Source organism: Neopsephotus bourkii, unplaced genomic scaffold (genome assembly GCF_033783945.1).
Source record: "Neopsephotus bourkii isolate Nb327-2 ecotype Australia unplaced genomic scaffold, CSIRO-AGI_Nbou_v1 NB_744, whole genome shotgun sequence".
NCBI lineage: Eukaryota > Metazoa > Chordata > Aves > Psittaciformes > Psittacidae > Neopsephotus > Neopsephotus bourkii.
In genome coordinates, this window is record NW_026901242.1 from 205,891 (window position 1) to 223,014 (window position 17,124).

The 17,124-nt window shown below is 42.7% G+C and overlaps 1 protein-coding gene across 2 annotated transcripts in view; it reads right to left on the reverse strand.

The window, feature by feature from the left end:
* The window catches only part of TARS1 (threonyl-tRNA synthetase 1), a 112,398-nt gene that overhangs the window by 82,528 nt on the left and 12,746 nt on the right, over window positions 1-17,124 (reverse strand). The window contains exons 17-19 of one of the 2 annotated variants that reach the window (XR_009725638.1): window positions 16,714-16,786; window positions 15,912-16,026; window positions 13,272-14,257 (exon numbers count right to left, since the gene is read on the reverse strand). Coding sequence is in view for 1 of the 2 variants with exons in the window: in XM_061354726.1 (XP_061210710.1) it covers window positions 14,109-14,257; window positions 15,912-16,026; window positions 16,714-16,786 (337 nt within the window). In the remaining variant the exon portion in view is untranslated. Of the gene's footprint in view, window positions 1-13,004; window positions 14,258-15,911; window positions 16,027-16,713; window positions 16,787-17,124 lie in introns of those variants that run through there. The other variant, XM_061354726.1, reaches the window with a different exon arrangement.

The window sequence follows — 17,124 nt, forward strand, 5'->3', positions numbered from 1 at the left end:
CAGTGAAACCAAGACATCTTGTTTGCTCAAGACTTGGGCTGCTGGCATGACTGAACGTCCTGATTTAGCCTCATGTTCCCTCACCACACATTTTCAAGCTTTTTGCCTTTTGGTAGCTGTAATATTTTTACCTACTGTGAAGCAGGTAATTATGAGGTTGTAACAACCTTGGGACTGTGCTCTTTCTTTCAGTGCCAGGAATAGGTGCAGCCTCTATTAGAAATCTATTCCATAGAGAGGTGCTTGCAAACTTTGGTCAAACCACCTCGGTGTCTTCCCTTAAGTGAAATGAATATAAGTTTCTTCAGTTACTTCAAGGAGTATTTCTTGCACTTTAATTTTTTTCTGCTCTGTTTTTGAACCCTTAAAAATATAACTTTGAAGTGCAGACACATAAACTTGCTGTGATATTGCAAGTCTGGTCTTGCCACTGTACACAGAATTAGTATCCTATTACTTTTTCAGGGTCGAATTTTGCTCATAACTCTAGCATGAGGTTATAAACTCAATTTGTAGTTTGCCATTATTACACCGATAGTCTCCAATGTCATGAACTTCAGCAAACAATCTCCTCTTACGTATGACCTCTCTGCTTTTAGCTTTTCTTCATTTATGAAAGCAGACCTTTAAATTCCACCCAATTCAGCAAGTGAACCAGTTTACCTCATTTAATCAATGTCCCTCATTTACTGTATTGCCAGTTTTCATGTCATCTGCAAATATTCTCAGCACTTCTGATTTCTGTTTTCTTCCAGATCACCAAATTTAATGGCAGGATAATCTCTCTGCATGAATGAAAGTGTTTTGCTGATGTTTCCCTTCTGTATTATTTTCATGGTGAATTCTGAATGTGCTTGTGTTTAGCATGTTTTTTACAATCAAAATATTGCAAAACAAAACTTTTCACAGATACCTTCTGTTCACTTCAACTGAGCTTGTCTGTTGGAGGGAAGCTATGTTAGGGCTGTGGCTTTTATGGGGTTGATTTGAGAAGAACCAAGCTAACCTTTGCCTTACTGGAGTTTCAACCTCAAGGCACACTCAAAACATGCTCAGCAACAGCTCTGAAATGTCTTTGATCTCAGCTTTCTGTCAGCATAGCCATTGAGATATCTTTGGGTTGGCTGGCAGGTTGCCATCTTAAACATCCCAAATAGGAAGAAAGCAAGAGACTTGCAGAGGAGATCTATTGCTTGACATGTTTCTCTGTTGCCTTTTGACACTTCTAATTATGCATTTCAAATTATAGGAATTTTGAACACTTAAGCAGCTGCCGTTCCAACCAGCTGCAGAGCAGCACATGGGAACAGGGAGACTCTGGGAATTTGTTACAGCAGAGGAAGAACTTCACATGAACTCTTTTTATGGTCACTGTAAAGCTTCAACTTACAGATGTTCTTGGCTCATCCCATAAGCTGTCTGCCAGGAACTTGCAGGCCCAGTGTTTACACCTGCATGAAGCCCAGCTATGAAAGCACCCGAACCTTACAGCGTGAGGATGGTACTGGTGTGTCCCCATAGGATACCTTGTGCTGAGACACAGCAGCAAAAAACCTATTGGTGGCAGCAACAACAGAGACCACCAGGGAGTTGTGTGTGCTTGCAGCAACCTTTTAGCACATCTGAGGGGGTTATGTTGTGGGAGATCCTTAATTTGGGAAGTCTTACTAGGCCAATATTTCTATGTGATAGCAGGGGAGCCTGCAATAGGAGATGCTGTGCTCCAGGCTCATGTTGGAGAAGGTGCATCCCATCCGCACCTCAGTGCACACAGGTATTAATCCAGAGCCTTCCTGCTCTTCCCCAGGGGCCATTAGTTGGCCATGGCTCCTACAGAGTAAAACCAGACTGAGGAAGGGAAGCTGGCGAGGGAGCTGGCTGTCCTTATCTCTGCCTCAACTGGGCAAATAGTCTTAAAGATCTCTATAGCTGAAGCCAGGAACAGAGCTGCTTCTGATCTAGCACACTAGTCCAGCTCAGTAAGCTTTCAACAAATACAAGTACATTGTTTTCTAAGTAGATCCAGCTACTGTCAGTCTAGAGAGGAATGAAGAAGGCAGCTTGGGTTCTGGAAATCTGTGAGAGGGGGCAGGTCACAGCGGGCTTGTTACAAATCCAGGTGCTCTTTCAAAATCAGCTTGTGTGTACTGATGACCTGTGATCCCTCCAAATGGATCCCATAGGCCTGTGGTCAGGCACAACTCCAAAGCAGTGGTAGTTATTGGTGACTGATAAAATGAAGTGAAAATGTGTTTGTTCTTCCTAAGAGAAGGAATTTCACTGTCTCAGTGAAGGACTTGCCACTTTCCCCTTTTGCCACCACTGCATAAGCTGCAGACAAGGAGTAAGTTGCCCTAATTGACAATTTTGAGAATGCTTATCTTTGATGATCTTAAGCTCACTCTTGAGCCGTATAAAAAGAGACTTAACTGAAGATATTCTGATCAACTGTGGGAAGCTCAGAATTCTTTTTTTTTTTAAGTACATATTTGAAAATAAATGACATCTTATTAGACAAAGTTATTTTTTCCCAATGGAATATTGCCATAGCTAACATCTTCCTTTCAAAGTAAAGTCTTGGCAAAGTTGTAGTTCTTAATGGAAGGCTGTCAAACATCAAAACCCTGACCTTTGTCTATTCATTTAACCCTGTGTGCAGTCCTAGCAACTACTATAAAATAGCACTTCACATGTTACTGAAATGATGGTGTTAACTCCCATGTCCTAATTTCCTTTCTGTGTCTACATTTCCCCCTCAGAGAAGCTTGGAGGAGTGCTGCGTGGTAACAGATGAGCTGTGCTATAATTCATTGTTACTGCTCGCTCTTAAATAGCCATTATATGGTACATGTTATATGGCACTGGATGTTATTTGTTAACAATGTAACTTCAGGTCATGATTCATATGAAATTTCTATCCCTGGGATCTGAAGAGAGTCCTAAAATGATGCACTGAACATGATTTCTACCTCAAATACAAGGTCATACAGTTTTGAAGAGGCAGCTGAGTAAAAAAACGTATTTTCATCAGCAGAAGCTTGCCTTTTCCCCATACTTTAAGTGACGGGGAAGGAAAATAAAAAATGTAAAAAAAGAAAACAAAAAAAACCCCATAAGTGTTAACTGCTTTACAGTGTATGTTTTCTTTAAATTCAATCCACATTCACAAAACAAAAAGCTTTGCAAAGCTTTGGATAATTTTGAATGAAGCTTCAGGTGTTCAGCTAAGTATCTCTTGGATGACATTTTCTTGACTGTAAGTTCACAATTTGAAAGCTATTTTGATAACAGTGCAGGGTAATTTTCTGAGAAACATCTGTGTGTGCATCTTTTTACAATATCCTCTTCAGTCTCCAGCTTGCCTCCGCTAGCCTCCTGCTGCTGGTTCTTTTTCCAGCATATCTGAAGCAATGTGTGTGATTCCTCCCTAACAGACATTCTTCAGCATTTCTGTGGCCCTACAAGGGACTCCCCTCTAGTATGTCCGTATCTCTTCTATTGGGGAGCCCAGCCCTGGATGCAGCACTCTGGATGTGTCTCACCAGGCTAAGCAGAAGAGAAGGATTGCCTTGATCTGCTGACAATGCTCTGCCTGATGCAGCCCAGGATGCTGTTGGCTGCCTTTGCTGCAAGGGAACACTGATGGCTCATTTTCACCTTGTCCACTAGGATCCCTGCACCGCTGTCCAGTTGATCAGCCCCCAGCCTGTATTGGTGCTGGGGGTTGCAACCAGATGATCTTTAATGTCTCTTCCAATCCAAACCATTCTATGATTCTATAGAAGCCCCGCAGACCTTATCTGGGTTAAAAATGTGCTCACAAAAACCTGCTGAGTGCCCACAGTTGCAATCTGAGGCAAAAGCACCATCAAAAGCAAGCGCAGACTAGAAGCATTCAGCAAGCTCAGCCCTTTACACAGTGTAGGTAACTGAAACAAATACTGTCTTGCCTTTCCTGAGGTCATTCACTCCTCGATCTGCAGCTCTTTAATAAGATTTATTTTTATTAAACTCTCCTGTCCAGCTGTTATAGCAGGTAATCCTTGCCAAGGGTTTTGATGCTCTCCTTCCTTCCCAGCGCCTCTCTCCACCAGCTCTTCCTGCTTCTTGAGCAGCAATGGTTCTTGTCAAATATAAATACCTTTTTTATGATGCTGTAGAAATCCAACAACAAGGAAGAGCTCTGGAGAGAAAAATCTCTCCACCGTCACAATGGAGATTGATAACTATTTGAGGAAGGGAAAAAGTAAATTGGCTACAAGGCTGTTGGTGCTTTTGCCTTTTCAAATGGATAATAGAGATCTTCCTGCACACTCCACAGCTGTGTAGCAGCATCTTCATTGCTCACCCAATTTCTGAAGTTGCTCTTGGGGAACAGAACAGAAAAGGGAAAAAGAGTTGCAGATAAATTACAGGGGAGATATCAAGCCTTTGTGAGTGGCTCAGAGAGATCTTCCAGCCACCAAAGCTGAAGCATAAACGATGTGGAAAACTGCCTGCTTTGTGGGTGTACTTGGCTCCTGCTCATGAGCTGTGGAGTGGAAGTAAACAGGGTGAGATTTTTTCCCTGCTTTTTCCCAGACTTCATTATATCCATACTAATTTATGAAGATATGTTGTATTCTGAAGAATTGGAGGCCTTTTATTGATGATAGCCATTTAAGGGCACTGGTGATACTTTGAGCAGTGAATCAGTAATGTGCCTAAAATACTGTAAGCCAAGTTAGCCCAAGGAAGACTGATTGATTGATTTTTCATTTTGCAGCATTCTATGCAGCATCTCTGGGCTCCCGGGCCTCCTCTTGCCATCTGGGCAGCATGGCCTTTGTGAGAATGCTCCTTCCTGCATATCATGGAATCACAGAATGTTTTGGGTTGGAAGGGAATTTAAAGATCATCCAACCTCCTGCCACATGCAGGGACACCTTCCACTGGAGCAGGTTGCTCCAAGCCCTGTCCCTTGAACACTGCCAGGGATGGGGCAGCCACAGCTTCTCTGGGCACCCTGTTCAGTGCCTCACCACTCTCACAGGGAAGAATCTGTTCCCAATATCTCATCTCAATCTCCCCTCTGTCAGGTTAAAGCCATTCCCCCTGTCCTGTCACTGCACTTTGTGGAAGGCCCCTCTCCAGGGTTCTGGTGCTGGAGCTGCTCTAAGGTCCCCCCTTCAGGAGCCTTCTCTTCTCCAGGCTGAACCAGCCCAGGTCTCTCAGCCTGGCTCCAGAGCAGAGCTGCTCCAGCCCTTGCAGCATCTCCGTGGCCCCCTCTGGACTCGTTCCAACAGCTCCACATCCCCCTTGTGTTGGGGACCCCAGAGCTGGACACAGGATGGCAGGGGGGTGTTCATAAGAGCAGAGGGGCAGGATCACCTCCCTTGACCCGCTGGTCACGCTCCTTTTGATGCAGCCCAGGGTACAGTTGGTCCCTGGGCTGTGAGTGCACACTGCCAGCTCAGGTTCATCCTGAGACATAGCTAATACAGCTGAAAGGAACTGGTCATGCAGAGCTGTACACACTGCGGGACACAGATGGGACTGGGTAGCAAACACCTGGTCAGCCAGAGTCCGGAAGAGGCAAAGGTTTGATCCTGCTGTCAGCATTAGCAGAGGTAACACCATCCCTCTGCAGAGCGCTACAGCTTTGGTGAATTGGGCCTCAAAGGGTATTGTGAATATATACAAACGTTGGGCCACTGCTGGGCCGAAAGAGAACTTCAAGGCTGGGGGAAAAGGGTGCTGAAGATTTGAGGTGATGCTGGTTCCACTGAGAACAGGGAGACACTGTCTCAATCCTCAAACAGCACAGACAACTGCTGCACTGACTCAGAGCAGGGCTGTTTATGGGAACAGTTTCAACAGTAGAGAACCTCCATCCTTTAGAAGGTAAAAAGGTTTTGATCTTTTTGTGGCTGATTGTGTGGTTCACTTATTGCTCTGGTGCAGAAGACAAGGTCAGTGAGTACTGAGAGCTGCTGAATATGAGTGGTGTAAAAAGCAGCAATTGTTTTATGTCACGCCTGTTTGCGGTGGTGCAGACATACTGCACACGTACAAATACATGTGTGGTGGCTCCTTGTCATAGAACTGAATCATAGAAGAGTTTGGGTTGGAAGGGACCTACAAGGTCACCTGGTACAATCCCCCTGCAATGAGCAAGAATGTCTTCATGTAGATCACGTTGCTCAGAACCACATCCAGCCTGGCCTTGAATGTCTCCAAGGATACTCTGTCATCATGAAGAATTTTTCCTCACATCCAGTCTGAATCGCCACTCTTTTAGTTTAAAACCAACTTGTCCTGTTGCAACAGGCCCTGCTAAAAAGTATCTCCCCATCTTTCTTATGGGAACTGAAAGGCCACAGTAAGGTCTCCCCAGAGCCTTCTCTTCTCCAGGCTGAACACCCCCAACTCTCTCATCCTGTCGTCACAGGAGAGGTGCTCCAGCCAGATCATTGCTGTAGCTTGTTCTTCTAACAAATGCAATCTAATCAACAATACCACTTGGCAAAGCAAACAGAAGAGGCAGTGAGATGTGGGGAGCAGACCCCTGGTTTCCAGGCCTGAATGTCCAATTCTTTCAGGGCTCTGCAGAATGACACTGGCTAAGTCAACAGAGAGCTCTGCACTCCTGATGCCCCCTGTAATTAAATCGCACGCTTCTCAGAGCAGAGGCTGCCTGTGTACAGCTTTGAACAATGAGGTTTTGATCTTGTTTGAGGTCCCTTGGCACTGCATCAATACTATTATATTAATCATATTACATGATTTACTGCCACATCACCAGACAGTTTTTGAGAGTGACCCTGTGATGAAGGGACAGAGCTGAGGATGGGCAGTTCAAACTTCTTGTCTGGATTTCTGTTATAATTTTGAGCTGAGTGAGTATTCCTTCAACTGGCATATCCCTGGCTTGCACAGGTTAGCCAAGAGTGAACCACAATTCATAGAAATCCTCTTCAGATTGTTCCATTGCTGCTGTTTATTTTGCCTCTGACTGTGACACAGATAATCCATTCAAGCTCATGTTACCATGTTCAGAAAGAGGACACATAACAAAGGCAGCATAAATTACCATTCATAAGCAGATGGTATTCTGGCAGGGGTATGAAGCCGAGAATGAGCACACTGCCTAGCCATGGTGGAAAGAGAAGGGAAAGAGGACCCACTTGGCAGCTCTTGACACATATGAGAACAGAGGTTATCTCTGTCCCTGTTTTGGGTTGACACATGCAGCTGAACTTAGTATTGTCACTTGTTTTGTCATCTATGGATCTGTGCTAGGAGAGCAGGAACAGCAACTACCCCACCACCCCATGAGCCCTGACACAGGCACCTGTGTTTCCTAGCACCTCCTAGTGTAGCAAGCCCAGAAATGGTTGTCTGAGCAAGCACGACTGATTAGCTGGGTATGGGTGGTAATTAGACCATGTGTTATCCTCACATGGGCCCTGGTTGCTTCATGTGTAATTGTTGCAAGCAGTTTGACAAAGTCCATTTATGGAGGTGAAAGCAAAGGGGTGAGCAAACCATGCAAATAAATGGCTTCTGAGAAGTCAGCCTGGCTTTCTCCACATAGTTCTTGCCTTGTGCTGACAGCAAAATGGCACACCAATGTAAACATGCAGGTGACAGCTCTCCTTCCCCATTCCAGGTCTGGGTCTAAAAGCACTCTCTCATTTGCTGCACTCCGCTGTCTTCTCCAGTCCTTTACTTCTCTTAGGCAGCTCCTGCAGCCTTTTCCTTTTCTTGCCTCATGGCTAAAGCCATGTTTCAGATACTGCCTGGCTCCCTCTTGTTTGCTGTTGAGGAAAAGAAAGCTAAAATGTGCTTTGTTGCAGTCTTTCAGCAGTGGCAGCACCTTATCCTGGTTACAGCAGCGTAAGATAAAAGGAGCATCAGTGTTTCAACCTTCAGCATGTCCTTCATTTACTGTGACGAGACTAATGCTTCATATGAGATTCATCCTGATACTTCTCCTTAATTTTTAATGGACAGTGCAAGGCACATGTTTCCAAGCAATGCAGTTCTTGCTTTTTGTGACTGATGTGGAGGGAGGATTGCATTATTTGCTGTATCTCAATTGATGTGCAGACTGATGTCACAAGCTGTAGTTGCTGCTTTCTTCCATTCACTTGCAAACACTGCTAGACAAAGAGTGACAGCTTGCTGTAATCACCCTGCACTATCTCCCATGCATAGGGATGACGGAAATTACTTTATCAGTGGTTTATGATATGTGTTCTGGTTAGTTTGGTAATTGGAAGACAACAAATTATCATGTAAACAAAGTACTGCTTAGCGAAGTGTTTTTCTGTTGAGAACACAAAGCCATACACCGTATCATTGTACCTAGTGCTCCACTGGCTAGTCATGGAGCATCTTGAAAACTCAGGAGTTAATTGCTGGGAAATCAAGATTTATCAAACCAGAAATAGTAAAGGAAGATTCTAACTTTATATGCTGGTGGTGAGAAGTGAGTAGCTTCTTGCAGTAAAGAAGAAATGTGTTTGAAACACCCAGTAAGAGTCCCAGATCAATGGGGCAGCACAGCCAGGCCTTGTTTTCTGTATTCCGTTACTCTTCCTTTTTCCTGTGTCTTTTTCTATGAAGGAGAGACCCCAGCCTCACAGTCTGCTCTCCTTTGGATGTTGGGAATTTGGATTTGATCCCCTCAGGCAGAGGATGGAACCAAATCGGGGATTTCATATCTGGGACAGGGATCCACTGCACGACAAGGGGCGAGCTTTAAGAAAAGTAGGACTCCGCAGTTTAGGTACATTGAGGCTGGGCATCATCTGGTTGCTGTTATGGACTGAGACTGAGCTCTAGTTTCCACTTAAGTCCCACTCTAGGTGCTGAGATCTTTCTTGAATTCAGTTGCAAGAGTTGATTTGTTTTTAAACATCTATTTTTTTCAGTGAGTTGCCCTTCCCAAGCCAGCCAGGCTGAATGCCAGATTCCACATGAAATTTGAAAGAATCATTGAGCTTTAGTTTGAGGGAGCTGAGCCCTGAAAAATCAGCTCTGAATTTCCTTAAAATAATGTGCTCTTTTTTCCTCTTTAAGTCTAGACCTGCAGGTATAAGTTCATGTATTATACCATGAAACGGAGATTTGTTGCGTGATGGTCATTTCTAATCAGATCTTTAAAAGCATTATTCTGTGGAAAATGTTTCATCCTGAAAAAAAATCCCCCCCAAAAACCCCAACCCCAAACCTGTAATTGGGAAGTAAATCCCAAACATTCTGAAGTTATTATTTCCACCCTCTGAAGAATCTCATCAGAATCTCTGGCAATAAAAGATACGAACAGCTCAGCCTCCTGCTGCTGAGGAGTGTAGTGGTATCTGCCTTTCAGTGAGAGGAAGGAAAACCTTAGCAGTAAAGTGGTTGCACAGCCTGTCCAGGGGTGATCTGCTCAAAGACTTACAGTGGTTTAAAAATCCTAAAGAATCCCTTTGTCATATTAGTATGATCTGAAGGTATCTGGACTCCACCTGATCCCTCCGCTGACACTATCTGTTTTGATGTGGGGGCCAGAACTCAAAGTATGTTTATAAGATCTGATTTCCCATAGCTAAATGGAGTAAATATGAATTAATGCCATTGTGTGATTACTAATTCTAAGCTGGTGATGGTTTCTTGGGAAGGTACACCTAGTAATCATCCCCATTTTGACATTTCAATGCCTGCACCAACAGAAGGTGCCTGTCAATATTCATAGCTAAGAAGTCCATTGCTCAGTTCATTCAAAGCTGTTCGAGTGTGCAGCCTGACATCTTTGCAGATACGTAGGGTTAGGGATTTCACATCCTTATGGCCCGTTATCCCATTAAACAAAGATACAGGGAAATTTTCTTGTTATTGCTAATGTGCTGTAGACAGGTTAGAGTTTGTCCCTGAAGTGCACAACTGAGAAATCACATATTAAACATGATTAATGTCATTGCACACTTAAGTTCTTTCAGAATATCAAGTTAATTTGTGTTGATGTTGCCATACCCCCTCAATGTACGAGTGTTAGTTTTGAGTATTCCCAAAACAGTCATATTTCAGAAATGTAATGAATCAATAAATGTCTGGTTTATAAAACCCTTCATCTTGTGATGGGTAGCAAAAGGTGTTTTAAGTGTCACTCCCAAGCTGGCATGCAGTGAGCATACTCTCCTCTGATCTAGTGAGATAAACCCATATGAGGGTTGGATGCTTCAAAATCCAAGAAGCTTAATTGTACTTTGCACCTGGATGTCAGCAAGGAGAGTATGTCTTTGTTCCATGCTTTCTCACCTACCTCTGCTTCCCTCTGCCAAAGCTCTTGACCCTGTTTCTGCTTCTATCTCTGGGGATCCCAAAGATGTAATTGCAAAGACTTTGGGGACGACAATGCTGCCTCATGATAGCAGCATGGATTCAGATGTTGTGCCTCTACTCAAGTGGTTCCTAATACCTTATCTTTTAATACAGGTAGATACACACAGTTGCTTTGTGGAAGCTCTGTCATGTTTAACTGGCACAAACACTTTTTCTGGACACTTTGGGTGTTGTTTGTGGGTTTTTTTTTTTTTCATTTTTCACAGCTGCCCTCTGTGCCTCTCAGAGAGTTTTCCTGTTTGCAGAAGAGTTTTGTGATACAATTGAAGGCTATCAGAAGGATTCAGGTATCTTATGTATTGAAAGTAAATGTGTAACCCAGATGATTTACCTTCAATGCCTGAGAACACTATGAAATGTTCCTGGCTGCCCCAGTTTATCTGAGCACATGTTCCTTGTAGTGATTTATTGGAAGATGTTAATGCATGCCTTGCTTCAGAGGCTCTCTTAATGTGAAAAATCTTTGCTTTGATACAAGTCCAAATGCCGCTCATTCTGTACGAGTATACTCGACCACAGAGGCTAACAAGGCATCAACTGCAGCCAGACAACTGTGAAAGAATATTCCTGTTGAAGGCAGATGGAAAACACTGGTGTGCAGAAAGGCTGAGTGGTTTTGGAAGTACTCTCCAAGCACCAAGCAGTATGTGCTCTCTTTTTTAATAAACTCTTGCAATACTTAACAATCATAGCATCAGTTTAGCATTATCACATTTGAGGGACAATTGCTTAGACCTTTGCCAGTGTTGACAGTGCCATTAAGGTGGTGGAGAAGGTGAAAGCAGTCAAGAAATTACACACAGTATGAGGCAGAGGTCTGAAATGAGCTTTCAAAAACCCCTTAATTTTGGCCTGTTTCTAGCAAGGGAAGAGTCAGAACTGACAAAGTGGCTTTCTTTTACCAAAGGACTGAATATGAAACTGTGTCACATTGTCCCAGTGGTGTAATTGAGGAGCTAGCATTGGCCACTCTGAGAATTTCACCCCAAGATGTGAGAGGAAGAATCTTAGCGGAACTACCCTTGGTTGTGGCAACATCCAGTGTGGCCAAAGGAAACTCTTTGAGGAGGGTTTGCAGAACTGACAATTTCCACAGAAAATTGAAGGCTGCTGCAATGATTCCTGCCAGACAGAGAAATTCCTGCCAGATCCTATTTGTATATACTTGTAAATACAAATCTATTGGGTTGGGCATCTTCCTTCCCTGTCATTCAATGTGCCTCCTTCAGTGATTGTTTTAAAATCTGCTTTAAGGTAGGAGCAACCACCACTTGCTGTGAAGTAAAGCAGACTTGGAGCTGTACCTTACCAGCTACCCCACATGAAATGCCCATGAAGACCTCCTGGGGGACATACAGACTGAAAACCAAACTCAAATGTTTTGTCTTTCTCTTGCCTAATACTGGCAATCAGAGCGTGCTCTTCAGAACTGGAGAGGTGGCTTTCAGGGAAGAATGATCCCAAGGCTTCTCTTCTGCTGGACAAGCAGTCCCACCATTAATCTGTAACCTTGGAAACATGCACAGTACTTAGGAGGCTAGTCCTACCAAAGGCTAAAGTCCTCTTTAGAGGACTTCTGCTTGAACCAAGAGAGGATATGCTGCTTGGGCCAGGCCAGTGCTGCTTCTGTGCAAGTCCACACCTGGAAGCAGAACTTAAAAACGGCAAAGAGAGTTCAGATGGCAATTGAGAACAGCATTACACTGATCACCATTCAGATGTAGACACCTCAGTCCACAACCCGCTGGAGGTATGTGAGCTTAGGTGCTATTTCTAGTAAAGTATTAATGTAAGTGCATACAGATCATAATGGTATTTAAAACATGCTCTAATGAAATGAGGTTTCTGTAGAGTAACTTGCCCAAGACTGACACCTACTGAGGCACACGCAGCACTGGCTAGCATTTTTTGCATCATCAGTATCTCATTACATGACCATAGCAGCTTAATGCTAATGGGCTCAGGGATCCCTGTAAAACTAAAGGCTCTGTCTACAAATACACCAGCCCAGTGGAAAGGTGGTGAGAGGCACAATTCCTGGGGACACAGGGCTATTAGCTCATTTTCCCTGGGGGACTGGTATCTACTCTAGTTTTGCTTCAACATATGATGAAGTCCTTCTTCCCCAGAGACAGCTGACATCGGATTTTGCATGAGCATCAGTCACTTCACAGCAAACTAAAACAGGCACAAAATGCAGAAAGTAACAGCCCAGTTAACCCTCACTGAAATAGTTTTGAAAGCAGCAAGGCAGTGAGGTTTCCCCTTTTCTTGTTCCACAGTCAGTGAATGTTTAGACAGAATGAACCAGAGGAGGAAATACAATCTGCTAAAAGTTGTTGCTGGGTTTGAGACCTGGCAAGACTGAATCCACAATAATGTAATGTTACTACAATCCCCTAAGGAAGGTCAGTGAGGAGAGGATAAATGCTTCTGCTCAGATAACACAGGAAATAGGGAGACCTGGAGGTTTTCAAGAGACAGGATGCTTCAAACCCGTTCCTCATTATTTGTATGCTGTTTGCTAAGGCTGTAGCAACAGCTTTCTTTTTAAAGGAACAGTTATCAACTACCTTTGGAAGCTGTTCAAGTCAGGTAAGATTAATAAATAAAACACCTAGAACAACCCTAAAAACCTTCAGACCATGATTTTATTTTTTTGTCAATAACAGACATTTGTCAGCCAGATGTACAAAAAACCCCACCAAATCCAAAACACATTTATGAGATCCCGTAACTGCAAGACAGGATGGGCTGCTAATTGAGAATGTGATGTCCTGCACAAAAGGCTTAGGAAGGAAGTGTTCCATGGAAGGGGACGCTGTACCTACTGAATTAAAACACAGCATTTATCCATAAAAGAAAAGAAAAAATAGTAATTATCCCCTTTAGTTCGGTACATTCTTGTTTCTGCTGTGAGGTCTACGGCTTTACTGAAAGGACACCTCACAGACATGAACAGAAACAATCAGCGTTCCCTGGTTTCATTAGCTGCTTCTTTGGCCCTACCTCTTCCAGACAATCTTATCCCCATGCTACAGCTACAACAGTGTTACCCGCAGAGCCAGCATTTCTCAAATACTGCCTTGGAAGAGAGTACAGCTGGCTTCGGTTACCAGCTCGGTACTGTGTGGCAGGCAGCCCCATGTGAGGAATGTCACACAGTGAAAGCAAAGACCTTCCCAGAGGCACCAACCGCTACTGAAGGAGAAGAAAAGAGAAGACCACTGTTTACTTCCCTGATCCTATGACCAGGAACTGTTCAGTCAACATTTAGTTAGTGTAAGACCAGCAGACAGGACTGCAATGTCTTACTTTCCTTTCTAAAGGAGACACTCCAATGGCTGATGCAGTGCATGGTTATTATGCGGTTTCTTAAGCCTAAGGCCTTTAAACTTTCATGAAAAACATTTGCTATCTAAATGCATTTTATTTGTAACAGAGTAGTTAGAATGATATGGGTATCCCTAATTAACATTCCCATTTGCCCTTGCAGCCACAAGAAGTCATTTCATTTTGCTTCATCTGACACTGATCAGAGGCCAGGATATTTTACTTCGAGGTTTGTGAAAATCTGATTTTTACAAAACCAGATGTTTCTGAGTAAAGAAACATCTCTGCTAAAATGAGTAAAAGGCCCAATGAGAAAAACATTTCAAATCTGGTTCAGCATAAAAACTGTGTGGCTAACTGAATGAGGAAAACTAGATCTTTTATGCCAAGTAGAGCAGCTGGTGTTAAAATTCCTCCTCAGCTTGTCTGGAGCGAGAACTTTTCAGATCCAGCAGTCTCTCCACAGTGTCTGCAATTGTACGCTCACCATGCACCTTGTTATCTCGGGTGCGGATGTTAACTGTTCCACTTGCCTTCTCCTTTTCACCAACAACTAGAAACAATACAGATGCAAAGGAATTAATTTAACATTTAGCAAGCTCTTTTTTTTTCCCCTATTCCGTTAAATCTTAGGTGTACTAAACAAAAATTCTAAAAAGCTTACCAACTAACACATCAATTCCTTCTCTGCCCTCCTCCCAGCTGCCCCAGCTTAGATCTCTAACAGCCAACAGCCTTAATTTTAGTCTTGTATAATTTAATAGGTTTTAGCATGTTATGAACAGCACCTTAGCAAAATATGGGTAAAGATAAATTTTGAAAGGTCAGCTTGATTTACGTATTATTAGAGACAAAGTCAAAATGAGAAATAAACACAGAATCATACAATCAACCAGGCTGGAAAAGACCTCTTAAGATCATGAAGTCCAACTATTACCCAGAACTGCTGAGTTCACCACTAAACTGTATCACCAAGGGCCTCTTCTACAGAGTTTCTTAACACTTTCAGGACAGTGATCCTACCACTTCCATGGGCAGCCTGCTCAAATACCTGATTACCCTCTCAGTGAAGAAATTTTTCCTAATACACAATCTAAACCTCCCCTGGTGCAGCTTGAGGCTATTTTCTCTCGTCCTGTCACTTGTTACTTGGGAGAAAAGTAATTCCGCTTCACTACAACCTCCCTTCAGGTAGCTGTAGAGAACCTTCTCTTCTCCAGACCTAGTTCCCTCAGCTGTTCCTCATCAGACCTGTGCTCTGGACATGGATCACTCCATTAGTAAAGATTAGAAAGACAACATGACTGTAAATAACCAATAGCTATCTTTTTTTTTCCTTACAGAGACAGCAAGACAGTTTATTGGAAAATCCCAAAGCTATTTTAGATACAGATACCAAGATAACATATGTATGTCTCATTACTAATATAAGGTTGTGTTTCTCTGGTACCCAATCTACATTCAGCTGGGACAACTCTTTGAAACGTCTCAACATAAATTGGGTGCGAATTTTTCTCTGATAGCCCCATCATTTCTTTTAGGTCTTGAAGATAAAATGTGGCTGTGTAGCAGCTGTATCATATGCCCCAAGTTTTAAAGAAGAGAACTTTATTCATGATTCTGTCAAATATTTTCCTTCTACTGTAATGGAACCCAGACAGTTTTAGGGTCAATGCTAAAGCCTCAATTTACACGACATGTGCTGCTTCAACTCACATACTTCAGGGTCAGTTTCTAAGTCTCCCTGCACCATCCTTTTGTGGAAGTCATCTCCTACACGTGCATGTATAGCTCCAGAGTGGACCACAGCTGAATGCACTGAGAAGATGGTAATTCTTTTGCTACACTTCAAACAAAGAGCATAATTTATTGGGGGGAATAGAAAAATCACTTAATCTGACTGATAAAAGGCAAGAGATTTCATAGATGTCTCTACACTGCTGGCCAGAAGACAGCAAAGGTCTTTTTCTAAAGCAGCAGGAATGCCATGGGCCACAGTAATCTTTCAGTGACAGCTATTCAAGCCAGGAATGCCCACCATGTAGGTGGGAGAGGCTCTCCGGAATGGAAGACTCTTAGGAACAAAGTGACCTAAAACACTGACAACCACTCTCTGCATAGCTCACAGAAGATCAAATACTATAACCCATGTGAGGAAATCAGCCAAGACAAGATAACAAATGTATAAGATAACAAAAATACATTACCCAGAATGAAGTTATACTGTGCTAGCTGAGCATTTCTGATCTTCTTATTCAGTGTGCACCCAGGATCTACATCAACGTCTGCCATTAATCCAGCATCATGGAAGTGCTGCCTGACCTAGAAGAAAAAGTATTTAAGCTGTCACTATAGGATATTCATGAGAATGAACAATTTATGACTTGTAGACTTAAGCCAGCTAAGCTTATCTGACCCCTAAAACAAAGGCACTGTCATTAGCTCAGATGCTGGAGATGAGCTCAATTCAAGTAATGAAAACAGGTCAGCTATCATGCAAATACATACACACTAAATACCTAAGCAGTTACGTGAATATCTAATGTTTGGGCTGAACAGCAATTGGAGTTTGATACTGTAAAAGGTAGCATGATGGTGGATTAGCTTTCTGATTAGAACAGATTTTTAAAAACGTATCTTGCAGACTATTTATATATTGTGTGCTTGAAAAAAAATGCAGGTCTGCTGGATCTTCATTTTTCTTACTGCTCTGCAAGATGTGGGAAACCAGAATATGAAGGGTAGGACAGCTTTTGAGCTAGAGGAGAAAAGAGTAAGTTTTCCAAAAATAAAAACCTTACAAGGATCAGCACTATCTATCTCAGGTCCACTTTACGATAGATCTACAACTTCAGGAGCTGTCATTGTAAGATAAGAATGACACTATGCAATATGCAAAGACTTGTAACATTTATCTGAGATTAATACTCTAAATAACCAAATATCACAACTAAATACAATATACTGAAAAAAAAAAAAAAAAGAAAAAGCCCCCAAACACATACTCACCTTTTGAGCATATTCATCACATGCTGGTCCCACTGGTACCACCATGACCTGCTGCGGGGACAGCCAGAGTGGCCTTCAATAAACAAACGAAACAAGTTTATAAAGCTTTCAGTATTTTTTCAAGACTGAAAAATCCTATTAACAGATAAGACTAAGATCGGTTTAAGAGACTCATAAAGCCATCTACTTAGATTGAGTTCAGAGGTGATGACAGCCTTATACTCGTTACAATTTATTTCCCTCAGAAAATGAGTGTCTAAGAACTGCAGTATAGACAATTACTTTGTGACCTGAAGATTCAAGTTGTCTTTACGACAGGCAACAAATGATAATTGAGTTGTTGAGCTTATTACTAACTAATCATGGGAAAACATTTACTTTTAAATCTTGTTACAGTCAGAGGGATCATCC